Source organism: Falco punctatus, assembly GCF_963210335.1.
Source record: "Falco punctatus genome assembly, chromosome: 3".
Taxonomy (NCBI): Eukaryota; Metazoa; Chordata; class Aves; order Falconiformes; family Falconidae; genus Falco; species Falco punctatus.
Genome location: NC_137582.1, coordinates 71,845,809 through 71,863,231, shown reverse-complemented (window position 1 = coordinate 71,863,231; position 17,423 = coordinate 71,845,809). Strand labels below are relative to the sequence as shown.

General features: G+C 37.7%; 1 protein-coding gene across 1 annotated transcript in view; it reads right to left on the bottom strand.

Annotated features, from left to right (window-relative positions):
• LOC308060176 (dynein axonemal heavy chain 5-like) overlaps positions 1-17,423 on the bottom strand; it is a 177,840-nt gene that overhangs the window by 6,191 nt on the left and 154,226 nt on the right. Inside the window, exons 71-72 of the mRNA XM_080378560.1 lie at positions 12,853-12,985; positions 3,229-3,437 (exon numbers count right to left, since the gene is read on the bottom strand). Coding sequence (XP_080234686.1) covers positions 3,229-3,437; positions 12,853-12,985 — 342 coding nt within the window. The remainder of the gene's footprint in view (positions 1-3,228; positions 3,438-12,852; positions 12,986-17,423) is intronic.

Below are 17,423 nucleotides of genomic sequence, written 5' to 3'. Positions count from 1 at the left end.
CCCTCTGTCAGGAATGTAAAAGACCTGGCCATGACATTTGTTTTGATTTCTGGAAATCTTTGCCCTGCTTTTTTTTTTTTTTTTTTTTAGTTTGTTTGTTTGGGAAGGGGGTATTTGGGGGGACTGGGGGGTGGGGAAGGGTATGTTTGAGGTTTCACATACATGGAAAATTACTTCTTCTTTCTTTATCTGCTCTTTCCTGAACTTCTCCCTGGCCTATTTACCGAAGGCTGCTAAAGCTTTGTTCCTTTTTTGCCTTCTAACAACCCATGCAAACTAACTCTGAGCCTTCCAGTGAGCAAGAAACAGGCATCCATGGAAGCTATGACAAGAAATATGGAAATCGGTTAAGTCTATTGCTTTCACAGTCATACGCTCTCCTTTACATTGTTTAGGAGGTTCCTTGTTTGTCACTTATTTTGTAATTTCTACAGCGAGGAAATTATGGCAGGTTTACTAGAATTAAGTGGGCACTGAGGAATGGAGGCGTTGTATTTCGTATTCTTATCAGTATTCACATTGCTGTGGCATCTAAGGGTCTTAGAAAAAGGCTGAGGATTCATTATGCTAAGTACTGTACAACCAGAACAGTTCTGCCTCACAGGGCTTAAAATTCATATCTATGACAAGTGACAGCAACTGGATACAGAGATGCAAACAAGGAGACAATAAAACAGTATCAGCCACAATATGGAAACTGGGAGGTAGAAATGAGGTATGTCAATTTTTTTGAGGAAAAAATCCAGCAACATCAGATCAACTTCCAGGAGGGAAGAAAATTAATGGCACTTCTTGTTTTGTTCTTTCCAGTTATCTTGGCCCAATGCAGACACCCAGAGGCAATCAGGTTTCTTTTACACAGAAGCCTGAGCCTGCCCTCATTTGTATCACTATAAATAAAGATTAACTTCCGTGAAATTACTGAATTTATCCTAGTGTATAAACAGTCCAAGAGAAGGCAGAGTCAGGTCCTATATTACTTTTTATTGCCAGAATGCCTCATTCTCCCAGTGCTATAAATCTACTTTATGGTCTTGTGTTGTCCATGACATTTATCCATTGGCTATAAAGCAGTGAGATCTATGCAAGTAGGCAAATTAGAAATTACTTAGGAGCTGCATTTCATCTCACAAATGAAAGGATTTTTCTGACAGTTTCTCAGGTATTACAAACAAGCCATTAGAAATGCAGTACTAATACTTCATCACATCAACTTGCTTGAGAAGATGAAAATCAATTTTCTTAACATATGAAGTACTGATTTTAAACACAGCAATATGACTATTAACAAAATAATAGTTAATTAAATAGAAAAGAAGTCCTGGCTCAATTGAATTTCTTGTAGAATGAGCCACTCCCACAGCCCAGGTTACAGAAAGTGGAGACTAACAATAACCATCTGATTCCTAGGCTTGTGATCATCAGCACAAATAAATCAGGTAAGCACATCTCATTCTAGGATATTTTTTTCTCTGCACAATATGTATTTCTTTAGACTTTAGAACTACAGTTATGAAATCACAGCTTGGAGGATATTTGATTATTTGGCAGCTTTTTTTGAGAAATCTAATCAATGGATCAATGGATCAAAAAAAATCAAGGATGCCCAATTTGGGCTGGCAAAATTTCAGAACTGACACAACCTCAAAGCACAAAAAAAGCCAGCTAAAGTGGTCAGTACAAAATCTGTATCAGGTCTTGCTCATCTGTAGGGAAAAAGCAAACACCAACAAAATCAAAAGCCTGTTAGGGTTACACCCAGCCTGATCAGAGGGAACTGGGGTTGTTTAGCCTAGAGAAGAGGAGGCTCAGGGGGGACCTTATTGCTCCCTACAACAGCCTGAAAGGAGGTTCTAGTCAGGTCTCTTTTCCCAGATAACAACCTACAGGACAAGAGGAAATGGCCTCAACCTGCACCAGGGGAGGTTTAGATTGGATATTAGGAAAAATTTCTTCATGAAAGGGTGGTCAGGCATTGGAAGAGGCTGCCCAGGGAGGTGGTGGAATCACCATCCCTGGAAGTGTTTAGAAAGCATGTAGATGCAGTGCTTAGCAACATGGTGTAGTGGTAGACTTGGCACTCCTAGTTAATGGTTGGCCTTGATGATCTTAAAGGTCTTTTCCAACCTAAATGACTCCATGACTCCATGATTCTATCATTGTAAAAGTTACTTAGGAATATTTTAGAGTGCCACTATCAATGTGTTGCTAACAAACCAAGTATGGAAGCATGATCTTTTTTATTAAAACTCCTACTCCTCTCCCTCATACTTTTGCTTGAGAATCTTTTGCTCAGGGATTCCGTGAGCATACTTCCATGCTATGAAGTGGTATCATCAGACAGCTGACAGGCAGGATAGATGATAGATGGATATTTCCCAGCAGTAGTCCTAGAGAATACTTGCCACTGTTGTTTTCTCTATTCTAGGCAGCTGTTTCAGCTAGCTTTTGCATTGCTAACAAGTACTGAGATTAAAATAGATCTTTAAAATAGCTTTTTGCTAAGGCTTCACAGAAACCTGTTGGCTGGATACTCTTACAATGACTCACTTCCACAACTCGCACTTCCCACAATCATCTGTGAATCATAAAAAATTTAATGAATGTGGATAGATGTGCAGAGAAACTATACATCATCTAGGTATGTATACTTTACTTCTTTTAACTCTGTTCTCAGCTGTTCCCTTTCTTGTGTTTCACTTTGTGCCAGCTTTTTATTTTAGATGGTGCAGGCAAGAGGTTGTATTTTTTATATGTCTCTGCAGACCGAGTCTGGCACAATTCTGAGGTTGTATAAATAACAAACCTTCTATTTCAAGGAACTGATTTACAAGGACTGAGAGCCAAGTCCAAATCTCTTCTTCCTATGTCAAAGTTCTGAAACTTAACTTGTTTTGTACTCAGAGGGATTTTCATACAGTGAATGAAAAACAGATTACTGTAACAGAGGGGGAGAAAAGGAAGATAACACTGAAAGGTAAAAAGATGTACTTATCCATTTCCCACACTACAATTAAAGCAACCATAGATACACTTCGTTATTTCAGTAACTTTATTTTGATCTAGCAAAAATTTCTTCAATAGATGTTGGCATTAATTTATCCTACATTTATGCTAAAAATTAAATTTAGACTATACTTTGTAGAGTCAAAATTGAGTCTTGAAGTTCTCTCAAGGTCTAATTTAACTGTTACATAGGAGTTAGAAAGATCAGTCTAGCAACCTTACCTGTGGATTAAAGAATCCTGTCATCCAGAACTGGTTTGGGCGGCCATCCTGCAGCCAACTGCTGAACTGCTGGTTTCTTTCAAGAAGCTCAGTAAACCAAAATCCTAAAGTAGTCGACTCCCAGGAAATCCTAAGCCATAGTTTTGGAATTCTAGCATCATACATATTATCTAAAGCATCTTGCAATTCTTCTGACATAATTATAGTTCCTGGAAGATAAGTAAAACATTCGGAATGAACTTTCCCTTAGCTTGCAAAGGCAATTAAAACTTCCAAATGACATTCTGAGCCTAATAAACCCTCTTTTGTTGTGCCTTAATTGCACACCTGTTGCACTAAAATCTTATCAGTTTGCAGTTAATTTGTTCAAACTTGTAAGACTTGATTTAAAGATAAAGGTGACAAGATAAATTATATTTCTTCTCTTATTTTGATTAGAAATAAAGATTTCTTTAAAAGCAACTCCTTCTCCCCCCCCCCCCTTATTTATATTCATTATATTCACACTTTGTTTAGAATGGGATTAATAATTTAAAACTTTTTTCTATATTTTAATGGTTTCTATACACATGATCAATGATAGTGACACACTGTGTAACTCATTTATATCCTAAGTGTGTACTGGAAGTGATTATATTCATGAAATTCACTGTTATTAATGATAACTTTGTACATTCCCATTATCAAGATTCTCAATGAGAAAGCAGTACATAGAATAAAGCTAGAGGCAATATTTTTTTTCTTTCTTTTGGCAGTGGCAATGCATAGTCACATATTCCATGCATAGTATTGTTATCTCCATTAAAATATTGGCATTTACTAAGAGAGTGACTTTTCAGTAACACTCACTATTCCGTGTGCCAGAAGTTTCTACATCTTATCAGTTTGTACGCTCAATAGTACTGAGATCTGGCACATGGCCAAGACTCAGGATGTCTTCTTTATTCCAGCTAAAATATTTTACATTGTTGAAACTGGTCTGGTAGCCCCCACTTGGATTAGATGTTTGCGTAATACCAATGTTCACTGTATCATTGTATACACAACTGCTGTAATTGCCACAAGCATTACACGAAATGCCAGAGTTAGGTGGCTTCCACCACAGAACATGCAAGGGAAAGGGAAGTGGTCTGGGTGACTGCAAACAAGAACTGCAAGGAAGTAAGGAAATGTGGCTTGTAGTAAGTATTTCAAATCTCTTCTTTCCATTGAGGCTGGCAGGTCCCCAGTTCAGGAAGGGAGAAGAACATCCAGAAATGAAACACCAGCTTTTCATTTAGAAGAATACTGTGGCCAATCTAAACAGCTGCATAACAGCATGTGCAAATCTGATATGTTCTACTCTATATCAACGGCAGACAGGCTTCATTTTCTTCTAGCAGATAATGACCTGCTCTCTATATGGACCTTTTTCTGTGCAACAAATGCTATGAGACAACCATCAACTTTTAGAAAACTGCAAATATTAAAAAATACTGCCTATCCTGCGTTCTCTGTAATGCCTTTGAGTCAGGTTCTGAATCATGTTTTGGGATTGCTAAGAGTCTTTTATAAGACAATTAATAAACTTTCCTTTCAGATATAAATTTTCTCTAACATATAACCAAGAGAACCAACATTTAAGAAAGAAGCCACTCTGTGTCATCTCCCCTTTGCCTAGAAAAATATATTATTACACCATACACTTTATTCACACTCTGGAGGCACAAAAAGTACAAAAAAATTATGCAACACATGTTGGTTTCAACTTCAGAGCAACTGTAGTGAGGGCAGAAAACAAGCAAAGAGCACCCTGTTTAAACCCTGGGGGGATCACTGTCATCCAAACTAAGAAAGAAAGAAAGAACTCATTCATATCTGATTCTTCCTTGTTCTCGGGCTAATGCAGCCAACTTTCTCCTGCAGCAAGAGCTGTAAGAGAGCCACATTTTCTTCTCTATTCTTTGTGAGCAGGCTGGAGCTATTCAAATAGGGAGATACAACCCGTCTCTGCCCTGGAGCATGGTGAAATCTCTTAGAATATCTGCCCATTACAACTCAGAGCAGCTGCTGAGAACACTAAGCCAGAGTGTTCTTGAGCATAAGGTATATTCACAGTTCTGGCCTTGCCCATATAGCTGCATAAATATTCCTAGTGAGTGGGTGTCATCTCTGGCAGTGGGCATACAGTGCTTGAATTTCAGCACTAAATGGCATCTGTGGGTGTTGGGATGCATTCCTGCAGCTAAAATACTCCAATAAAAATAAAAATATTTTTTTTAAAATTGCCAGAAATAAAATTAGTAACACATGAGAAAAATAACGGCATCTTTCTGGAGAGAGGTTATAAAAGTGTTTGAAAAGCTGTATTTGCTAAATTGAATGAGTAGTACAACACCATAGGCTTCTCATACTTGACTTCTGAGAAGCTCAGAGCACCGGTTCCCATATGAAGAGACTGAATGTCCTATGAATGTAACATGACAGACTTGAATGTTCTATGAATCAGACAGGCCAGCTGTTTATAACTGTTATTTTGGGGGTTACTTTGTGACACTCCCTTCCCTGAATTGAATAAAGTCCATCAGAACATGACTGATGAAAGGTCAGCTAAAGACATCAGGGTATTTCCGTGCTCCAAGAATAATATGTACTGTAGTCATATTGTTGGCCCAGTACACACAGTTTGGAAATCAGGATTCCCCTTTTTCATTGCCCTAAATTTATGCTATCTCGCTTCTAAACCACATCTAAATCTATCCAATTGCTGTGTAGTGAATAAGCCAAATAAAGCTACACGATTCTGAGGATAAATAGGTTTTATTGTTAATAAAAGTAAATAGTCTGTTCTTTTAAATTGATCTGGTTTTACAGTCATTCATTCAATAGATATAATGCTTTGAATAGACTACATCAGGACCTTGTAATTATTTCATGGATCTGCCCCTTTTACCATACCTACCACAAGCTGAATTGAAAACTGTGGAATCTCTGAAATTTGGATCTACATTTTGAATTTAACATTTAGGAAAACCTGTATCTGGACTAGGAAATTTATGTATCTCATTTAAATGAGAGGAAAAAGTTAGGGACAAAGGAAGGATCTTAAACGCCAGTATGAACCAAAAAAAGCCTCCATCCACTGAGTGATTCTCTTCCCACAGGCACTGATGTGAATTGAGAATAACCAGGATAATTATGGAGAATATAAATGAGATGAGAAGAAACTAGTTTCTCCATCAAGCACAGTTTGCCGATAGCTGACATCATTGTAATAGGATTGGATACTATCCCTTGAGGACAATACTTGCAAGACAATGAGTCTGTTAAGCTAGCCTTAACAGTACACAGAGGAAAAACTCCATGAACGCATCAATTCATTCTTGACTGTCACAATTGCAACTACAGAAGCTGATATTTTCAGCCTTTAATCCCCACTCAAGTTTACCTGCCAAGCAAGCAGGTTTGTTATTGGGCCAATCACTCCTTGCCTCCACCACGAAGCTGCAACCCCCTCTTCTTTGTTGAACACGTTGAAAAGAAAATCCCAACTTGCTTGTAACTTTGTAAGTTTTCCTCCCTTTCTGCCTTATGGCAACAACTAACTTGCTCGTGCTTTCCCCAAGGAAAGCATTATTTATTATTCCACCCAAAGGTACGAGGTATACAGAGTGTTAGATAAAAACAGTAAAAGCTAATGTATGTTTCCCCATAGCTAAAACTTAATTTTTTTTTAATTTTTTTTTTTTGCAAGTTTTAGTAGCTTTCTGCTAGCTCAGTGACCACCATCACTGTGCTGAAAAAAGTCCTTTGCCTCAGGATTTCTTTGGGTATTTCCCTCTTTCTTCACTTGCAGCACTTGGGCACTTCAGCATTTGCAGATGATTCCCAGGAAGCTCTCAGAAGCTCATTTAACCCCACCATGCTGTTTTAATCCCAAGACCCTCAACAACTTATCACCTCCTTTTGCTCCTGGTCTCCAAAATAAGAAAAGTAAATCAGACAGCCAAGCCCTGCAATGCACAACACTGTCTCCATTCTTCACCTGTAGGCCATGGTATTCTCTCCAGCTGCACCTAACCTTTGCCCCTGTTCTGTTTTCTGTGTATTTCCCACCACTTTCCTGGTGCAGAATCCTCTGATTTAATTCTTCAGGTCAGGAGAGATGAAGGGAACTCAGAAACTTGAGTAGCATACAATTTTTCACATAGAAGAGCACATAAATCCTAGATTCTCTGCAACAGCTAATTCCTTCAGTCAGTAAGAAGGCAATTTGAAAATAACCCTGCAAATTGTTTTGAATATTTACCAGCTCCAGTACAAAATGCACTTGACTGCACCCACCAAAGGACTGAAAATAAAAAAAATTAAAGCAATAATTTGAAGATGAAAATCCATGCACACCTCCCAAAAAGTAGTAAAAATCACTACCCTGAGCCAGAGTAATAGAACAGGCAGATAAACTATTTTCTGCAGTTTGTTCTAAATGTGTGTTTCTAAACAGTTGTCCTGGCCAGGATCATGGAAAGCATACATAACACTTATTAAAAGGTCCAGAAATAACATTCCACACTTTGCAAAAGACAACAGGAGGCATTCTGGCATTCTTATCATGATGAGAAGTAAATAACGGATGAGAGCTGCTGAGCCAAAAGTAACTACGCCACCAGATGTTCTAGAATCATCCCCTCCATTCCTCAAATGAACTGCCATTGTTACATTCCACTAATGTCCTCGCTGAGTGCTCTTAATAATCTTCAAATAAAATCTTCATCCAAAAGTGGAATACACAGATGATCCCTACAAGCCTTACATACACACACTGTAAGAATTAGAAAGGTAAAAACCCAAGATCATTTAGCCCCAAAGCCTATTACTATCAACAGTAGGCCAAACTAAAATTGTGTTAGTGTTAACAGTCTTAAAGTATTATGAGTCAAAACAAAAGTTATCCATCTAGTGGGAATCAGTCCATACTCCTTCACTTCATGTGAAATTACCTTTCCTGTGCACTCTGGCAAGATTAGTTTCCTGGGTTTCTGTTTTTCACCACATAGATTGGAATAAATTATCAGCTATGTCTTTTGTGTCTTTTGGAGTTCATTTATATTCCTCTTGTAAGTTGCTACATAAAACAAACAGAAATTTCTTGCAGCAACATGATGCAAAGACTACCATCAAGATCATGGTATTCTGAGTTGGGAAAAAATAGTGAATCTTTACCTCATTCTTTCAGGGGTTTCAGGTCATCATTTCAGATGACCTAGGAATTCTAAGTGATTTCTATTATGTATGTAGAAGTATATGCTACCTCATTTCTACATGAAGTTCTGGGTGTTTCAACATATTCTTATATGTATAACAATAAGGAAACACCTAAAGCCAACACGCTGGTTAGCAATGCAATGTAAGGGTGGTAAGGAGCTAAAAGTTGGTAGTGAAATAGTTTTTAATAGGGTAACAAATCAATGACTGAGATGTACAGAAATGAGTGAAATGCACCAGTATTCCTCAAGGGTTTGTATTAACAGTTATTATTCAGATTAATCTGATTTATAAAGTTCAAAAAATATCAGAAACGCATACAAAAATGCAGTATTTTTTACCATCCAACACCTTCTGTTTCAATAGTCCCACATGTATTTTCTCACACTTCTCAACCTGGCATTAACATATACCTAAAACATGCTAGTGTATTGATATTAATGAGTTTTCACACATATAACCTATGCATTATTTAAAATAGCAAAGTCCTGTTTCCCCTTAGTAATATCCCTGTTCCTGATCCTATTATTCCAAAAGCTCTGATTGCCCTCTTTTTCAGTGTAGAATAAGAGTAATATGTGATTATTATTTTTTTCAAGTCCTGGCATGTAGGTTATGTATAGTGTGCATTACATACATGAAAATAGGCTAAATTTGTAACATGAAGGGGTGCCATATTGTAGTTGCAGTGGAAAGTTTGCTTAAGCCTGGTAGAGCTTCTCCATGACAAATGCCACGATGACTTCTAAAATAGATATTTGTATTGATTTCATTTCTTTTGCCTTCTGTGTTGGTCTTTCAGCTTATGGCTCCTGTAGGTACTTGTCTTGCAAGTATTAAGAAAAATGTAAGGAACAAAAACTCGGCCTGTAGAAACAAATCTTTATATATTACAAGTCACATAAAAGCTTTTAGAGGGATTGCTGTATTCTAAGGAAATATGTTAACAGGAAAAGGACTTCTCTCTCCTAACTCTTTAAGTACTTCACAAATATCAGCAGGAGTTCTGTGATCATGTGGCACTTAATATAACATGAAAGGATAAAAAATCCAAGGTTTCTTGTATGGCCTTCACTTGTTCATGAAGTAGGTAGTTCCAAAGGGTTAGTTTGAAAACACAAAGCTATAAGGTACCAGAAACAAATGCCAAGTGGATGCAGTTTTATGATCAAAGTAGAATCTAGATATACTCATAAATAAATGAGTTAAGCATTTGTTTCTTTCACAACAAGCCCATAAACAGAATGTTTAGTAGGTTAAAAATTGGGAAATAAAACCAAATTAAAAGCTGTGCTTAGTTCCATTGCCAAGGATTCAATATCCACTTTCAGTGCTACTACAAGCATGCTCCATTGCTGAGATTCATGGAAGCCACTCAAGGGGGACTCAGGATAACTCCCACAGAATCTCCTCACTTTCTTCACTCACAGAGGACACATCAGGGTGCCATCAAAACACTTACCAGTCCTGCCTCAGTACCTGGAGGAATAAAGAGACACACACACAATCTCACAGATAGGCCACATTCTGTTCCCCTTCTACTCAAACTCTAAGAGACTAGGAGTAACTGAATGGGTCATTAAATTTTACTGCATTTAAAGACACTATTCATTAATGGGAGAGGGGGTTTGAAGTGCACACTCTCCAACAAACAGCTAGAGTATTAGTATTCTGTGCCAGGCTCCTCTGTGCTTCCACAGGAGGAAGATAAGGCATGTACATAGCAACTTTATAGATCGTTTACTGCCCTACAAAGAATATGGTCACCTTCTGCCAGGGGCTCAAGATCTGATGTTGATAACCCATTAGGATCTGGAGTTTTGGTTCAAGCCCCATGGCTTACTGCTTCTTGTCTCTAAAAACACTTCTCTATTTGGAACATAGCCACTTGAGAGGACAATCATCATTGCTGTTTTCTGATTTATGTGAAGCTCCGTATTATACCAACTGTGAAATAAATTCTGGGCAATCAATAAGTAATTAAAACAGAACTAATGGTTGGGACATAACTGAGAGTACAAAGTGCAGCTACAATCTAATTATTACAATTCGATCCAAAAAAAGTATCCCTCCAGGCAGCAAAATTTATTGGCGGAGATGCAGGCTTGTGGGGCATGGCTGCCAACAAACATGTTGGACACATGCTGAGCATCCTCATCCCTCCCAAAAGGGGAACACTGCTTGATCTGCCCTCGGGATAGAGGGACAGAACACTCTCCTAATTTGCTCAACATCTCTCACGTTCAGCTGCACATCAGCTCTCACTGAGGAGGGCTTTATATTATCTCAAATGGAACTCAGAGAGCAACAGCAAAATTACAAGGTCCATCTATTCACATCCAACCTGAAGAATCAAATACTCAGACCTCCTTTTGCAAAGCTACACGACACAACACAAAGATGTGCTATATTCTTAAGCACAACATTTGTTTGAAAATTTAGATCTGCTGTAAGCAGCTGCTCAGGTTCATGAAGCCAGAGCCAGAAGCATGACCAGGGCAGATATCAAAATATACATGACCTGTTTGAGCAGGCAGAATGGTTTACCTCATTGTAAAGAAAAAGGAGTACCTCAGGTGACCTGAGACGAGTTTCAGGGGAGAATCTAGTATCAGAGAGTTTGGGGGTTTCCCCTTTGCTGGGGAAAAAAATGTTCCTAAATGTTCTTTCCATCCCTAATTAACAGTCTATGACATGCACTTGATGTACCATGAATCTTCCAGAAGTCATTAATCCTTATTGTTAACTATACATCCAATTCTGTTTTCAGAGCAATTTTTCACTATATTTAACTTGCCTGCCCCTAAGAAAATTATAATGTTTTAGAGGACTGCACAAAAGTTACAGGATTAATGTGATTAAACACCTGGTAGAGGACTGTGCCCACTGTGGAACTGAATGCTAAGTGCAAATAAATTATGTTACTCATCCACTCCTCTGCAGAATATTGTGCATTTTCAGACTTTAAATATATATTTCACAATCAAGGAAAGATTAACACATTCTTGAATGGAAAGCATTATTTTAATTTACTTCAAAAGGGACTCTATGCACTTATAAAAAGGAACTTTCAGCTCAGTATTGAAACAGAGGACAACTGTTCCTTCCAGCTTCATCTTTGCATAGTTTATTACAGGATATGGAAGCTAATTAGCTTTGGGCACATACATGAACCTCTTTCCTACATTCAGATTATAGGCAGGATATTTCCAAAGCTGCATTGTTGCCTCAGTGTATCATACAAATGATAGGGAAAAGTCTGTTTTGATTCTTATGTAACAAAAATACAAATTAAAAAAAATCTCCCTTCATGACTTATTGTCGAGACTGGAAAATGCCAGTATGACAGATTACAGTACTGCCATCACCCATATCAGAAGGAACTACTTTTGAGGCACTCTGACCTCCCTGTGAGGACAGTTTGCTGCCTCAGATATTTTCTGCCTCTCTGCTGGAGAACAGCAGACTTGAGTGAGATCTTAGCCAGTGGAACAGAACTATTCCTGCTTCATTTTCATTTACTGTTAATTCAAGAAGCTTGGCTAAGCAACAGTATACTTTCTTTCCTGGGTATTTCAGCTCTTGCATGATGAGCAAAATGGTAAGTGAAAACCAAAAGCCGACAGTAACATCATCATTCCTTCTTTTTCGTCACTCCTTTTCTGATCAAGTTTTCCATCTGCTTCTAGTCGCCTGTGCTCTTGATTTATTTTAACTGCATTCATCATTGCTCATTTTCAGCCAAATACTCCTGTCTCTGAGAGATACAGAGTGCTATTGCCTACCTCCTGTGATGGATGAAAGAAGAACCCTATCACTCTCTTCTGACTGGCACTGCAACTCACTTCAGCTTCCATTTAGAGTCATCCTATTTGGTACAACCAGTTTCACGAACATTGCAAATCTCACCTTAAATTAGAGTCTTTACCACCTGGCCTCCTGAGTGCCCTGTCTCTCAATTACTTAGCAGCAACATTTCTACTTTGTTCTATATAATTATGTCTCAGCTTAATTTCATAATGACTGTGGCACACGACCTGTAGACCTAATTGCACAATTCAGCTCCTCTGAGCTCTGTCGAGATCCTAGAGAGAATCACAGAAGTGTAGTAGTGCTGTGGGATGTGAACTGCAATACCGGAGCACGGAGCACACGCATACAGAATAAATTAAGGTGGAGTGTCCTTAGACATGCAGTCAGGAGCTTTAAGGGCTAGAATTACTGGTCATATGATAGAAAAACTGGGGGAGGGAGAGAACAAAAGAGAAAGAAGTAGAAAGGGAGGAAATGAAGGGAAATATTTATTTAGTCATAGTATAAGCAACTGTTAGTAATAATTATTGCATCTTAATTAGTATGATTTTTAATATTGTAACTTACCATCGATAGCCAATTTGAGATCAGTCAGTGTAGTTCGAACTCTTGATATAACATGTTGCATGCGGTCAATTTCTTGACGGAGAAATATGTTTATGGGTTGAATAGCTCCCATCTTTTGAAGCTGGGCTTTCACCTAAACAAGAATAGTGCAACGATTATAAAATTTAATCTCCTGTTTCCCATGCAATAATTTTTGAAAGCAAAAGGATGTTTTTTCAATTGTATCGCATAATTCCTGAGAAAATAAACTTTTATGTAACAGATGGCCATTCAAGTCCTGTGCCAAATGTAAGATTTAGCACACTGTGACTCATTAGCTTACCAAAAGGAGTTTCTCCACCATTCTGAGGGAAAGTTCCTTCTTTTTGAAGGGACACAGCAGTTCCTTCTGCCCTTGTTAGACTGCAGGGTCTTAGATCTTAAAAAAAGCCCAACCATATGCTATTCAAAAGCATGTTTGATGGTAACTTCTTCATATTTCCAAATTGTGCTAGGTGAACTTTCTCACCTCTTGCCCTGCCGAGTTGAAATAATGCTACAAATGGAGTTTGACATAACAAGCACAATATATAAAAGCTGCTACTTCCAACACCATGTGACCCACTTATAAGACAAGGTGCTCACGGATGCATTACTAGAGAGGCAAGATTGACAAGAAATAATACAGATGGGACAGAATTTTGTTACACCATTATGTGCACCATTTTGTAGGTAGAAGCTTTTGGCCTTCTTAATATTTAAGGCTAACAGTTTGACTCATACTCAATAGAGAACATTTTCAAAATGGAATTAGTTGTTCTATGTTACTTAAGGATGTCACAGCAAGAGTAGCAAAAGCATTCCCTGTCTCACTTTAGCATATGATGCACATACAATGTGCTTCAGACACACACTGTGTATTCCATGTATCTCAAAGATCATTGTATACAACAGCACATGAGAGAGGATTCAGTGGCACCTACAGAAATCATGGCGCCTATACCTCATATAGTACCAGAATTCTTGATTTTAAGACTTTCACATGTTTTTCCCTGCTATGACTTGGCTTTCAGAAAGCAAATTCTTCTCTCTGTACTCGTCACCACTCAGCCACGTGCATCATCTTTCCCACTGAAGCAGCCCAAATCCTGATCTTTGCCATAGTCAGTCCCTCTGCAGGTGAAATTCTGCAAGGGGACTCTGGAACCCAAAAGAGATCTCGAACAGTAAAATAAGATCCTAAATCCAGATACCTATATGGCAATTGATTTATCATAAAAGAGCTGACACATAGGATCAGGTTGCTAAAATAAGTTAAGAGCTTATTTTGAGCTTACTAACAAAAGATGAAGTCTATTCTTTCAAAGAGCAGAATATCACTGGAATTCTACTGAAGCCAAGTAGAAGCCACATGACTTGGTACAATACATGCTATTTCATCAAGTGCAGAAATCCACTGAGTTTTGCTTTGTGTTTTTCTGGATATACTCACATATGTCATTTTATACTATATTATAGTATACATTATTATGCATACTGTACGTTATATACACATAGTAAACATTATTTATGATCTTATTATTACACTGAATACTAAGTTTCTGCAAGATGAATATAATATAGAAGTTGAGTAGTTATAATTGCTAGTATAAATGAGTAAATGCTTTGACAATTTCTAATTCTCAGGTTTCAACTCCAAGCCCAGTAAAATACTCTTTTTTTAACTTTATATGCTATTCTTCTTGGGAGCCAGTTATCAGCAAGGTTATTCATCATATTTTAATCACAAGGACCCATGAGTTTGTCAGACAGAATGTCCAAGAAATAGGTGCCAGCCGATTATGCTAATGCTTTGCAGTGTGACAGTTCATTTTACAGACTGAGTTAATGTGTTTCTTCCTGTAAAAGACAAAAAAATTACTAAAGTCAGCTATCATTAGACTAGAAGTAAGGCAACAAACTCTTTCTGGACAATTTACACAATGTAGTATTCTCATTTCCTTCCATACAAAACAGAGGAAAAGCTTCTGCTTTCTGAAAATTTCACAGGAATTGATAATTCTCTCTCTTGCCAAAAAAGCAAAAAAAGATTGATTTTTTTTTTCTTTCCCAGAATACTTGGAAGTCTAGTGCCTGCCACTAATAAGAAAAGGAATTATACAGAATATAGTCCATGCATTTTATCCTTTAAATAGAAAACCCACTTTTTTCTAGTCTACAAAGCATGTGCTCCTTGGGGGAATCATTTGGAGAAATAATTTCTGCCATTTGAGGAAAAATTGCATGCAAGACTTTCTTAAAGGAGTTATTATCCAAAATATTGGTATTTATGAATCTACAAAGAGAAGATGAAATATTCCAAAATATTACTGTACTGATAATTGTACAATTTAACTAGTGAATTCTCAGAATTTAAACAGCCTTCTGATTTGTTTTCATGTACCTACAAAAATACCTATAATGTTTTGAATAATGAGTGAACCAATAATGTAGAAATTTCTTAATCCATCCTAGATATGTTCACAGCACTCAGTCTGGAGCACCAAGCATAACCAGATATGGAAACTGAAAAAAAATTATATACTTCCTACCTTATTGTATACAAATCAATCCTGATCTGAGATCTACTAGGCGTAACATAATGCCTTCTTGGAAATCTTGCTGTTAAGACTAGTTTTAAATACCAGCTCTGAGGTATGATTGACAGGTTTTGTATTGGAATTCCTATCAAGCTATTGCATGACTTACCTCCAGTGCTGTATTTATTATGACATTGAAAGATGGATACCAACTCAGAAAAAAAACTCAAAAGACAAAACTCACTAAGCAAAATAGCCTTTCTGAGATTAATATACTAATTCCATAAAGCCCACTTACAAGATCTCCTTTTCATTATGCAAACAGCTGTCATTAACATAAAACAAGGTGATTTAAGAAAGGAACAACTAAAATCATAATCTTAATAGCTTTGTCTACATGATTTTGCAATGCATATCCCTATTTGTCAGATTCCTCTATGCACATTCCTTAGCTGTCCTCAGGTCACCAACTCCTTTGTCACTACATACTTCATAGGACATTCAGCAGAAAAGCAGCTGCCAAACTTGTGCCATTTAATGATCAGTGATCGTATTACTGTAGTAGTAATGGCTTATCATATTCAGTAAATGCTGTTATTTTCCATTAGACTTCGTTACTTGCTATACTCTTTGTCAGCAGAAATGGGAAGTCCATTATTCTGCAAGATGGTCTAAATAAAAGGCCTGAATTAGAAAGACAAGCTCAAGACATGTCCAAGCCAAGGATCTTTGCAAGTGGTGTCAAGGGCCACTTCCTTGTTGTATGCAAGGAAGTTGGCAGTGAAATATATAGAAAAGAGCTGAAGGTCTAGAACTGGGTAACCATCATATCTGACAGGGTTCGTAAGTAAACCACAGATGACTTACAAAAGCATCTACATTAGTGTTTCAGTTCAGACCCCAAATGATTTTTTGTAGCAAAAAACATGCACTGAAAAGTAGACTCTAGGCACACAAACTAGCATAGTTTCATATTAAACTAACCGAAAAGTTATGCTTCAGGGACTGTAACGTATTGCAACTACTAACAGGTGTTCAGCCTACAGGCCTAGACTAGAGTTAGACCAAAGCAAATTCCCCAATAACATATCTAGTGGAAGCCTGGGGTACTCAGATTAATTCCTATTCCCATGCAATAGTTGCTAATGTAGTCATAGCCTTAGCACAGGATAAGGCAAAATCAATACTACAAAAAATATTTAAGGAAAAAGCCCCTTTGCTACTTGGGTTAAAAGCCAACCTCCAGTAAAGTGCAGTTATCTTTGGAATGTCTCCATGTCTATTCCCTAGCAAGCTGTTCTTCACGCTGCAAGGATCATTGTTATTATAAACCTCTGTGTGTGACAGGCTGACATTTATTCTTGCATCTGTCTTCACTCACACGGACTGGCTGGGCCTAATCTTTTTAATGCTAATCTCTCTGTTACCTGTGAGGCAAGGCCCAGAAGCAAAAAGAGTCATGAAAGCAGAATTCTTGCTTTGCCTCTGCCTTTGGACTGAGAAAAATGAAGACAGTTTTAGGTCAGGAGGAAAGTTTGTTTTGTTCTTCCATCACCTGTGTCAAACTACAGTCTGATAAAGCATGCAAAGGTGACTTGTTTTTTTATAGTCTTTTGGGTGGACATTGATTCAGTTATTTGACTGGTGAGAGGAAGTGTTACAAGAAGGCAACAACAAAAGAAGTTTATATCATGGGGTAAAATAGTTTCCCTGTTCTGAAAGTTGTTGGTTCTGAAGTCATTGCCAAAGGCTAATAAAGGCCTCTGTGTGACAGCCTGAATTTTCTCTGGATTCACAAAGTATCAAGAGAAAGTAAAATCCAGAGCTCTGAATGTCAACAAATAATTGGTTTCAGTACCATCTGTCCCTAACCTAGCCTGTTGGGGGTTTAACTCTGAGCTAATTCACTCCACACTTTCTAAAGGGAGCCACAAGAACAAAGATACAAAGAACAAAGATAGCAAAGGCACCTGCCACTTTCCCTAAAGACTACTTGCTTTTCATTACCTTCAT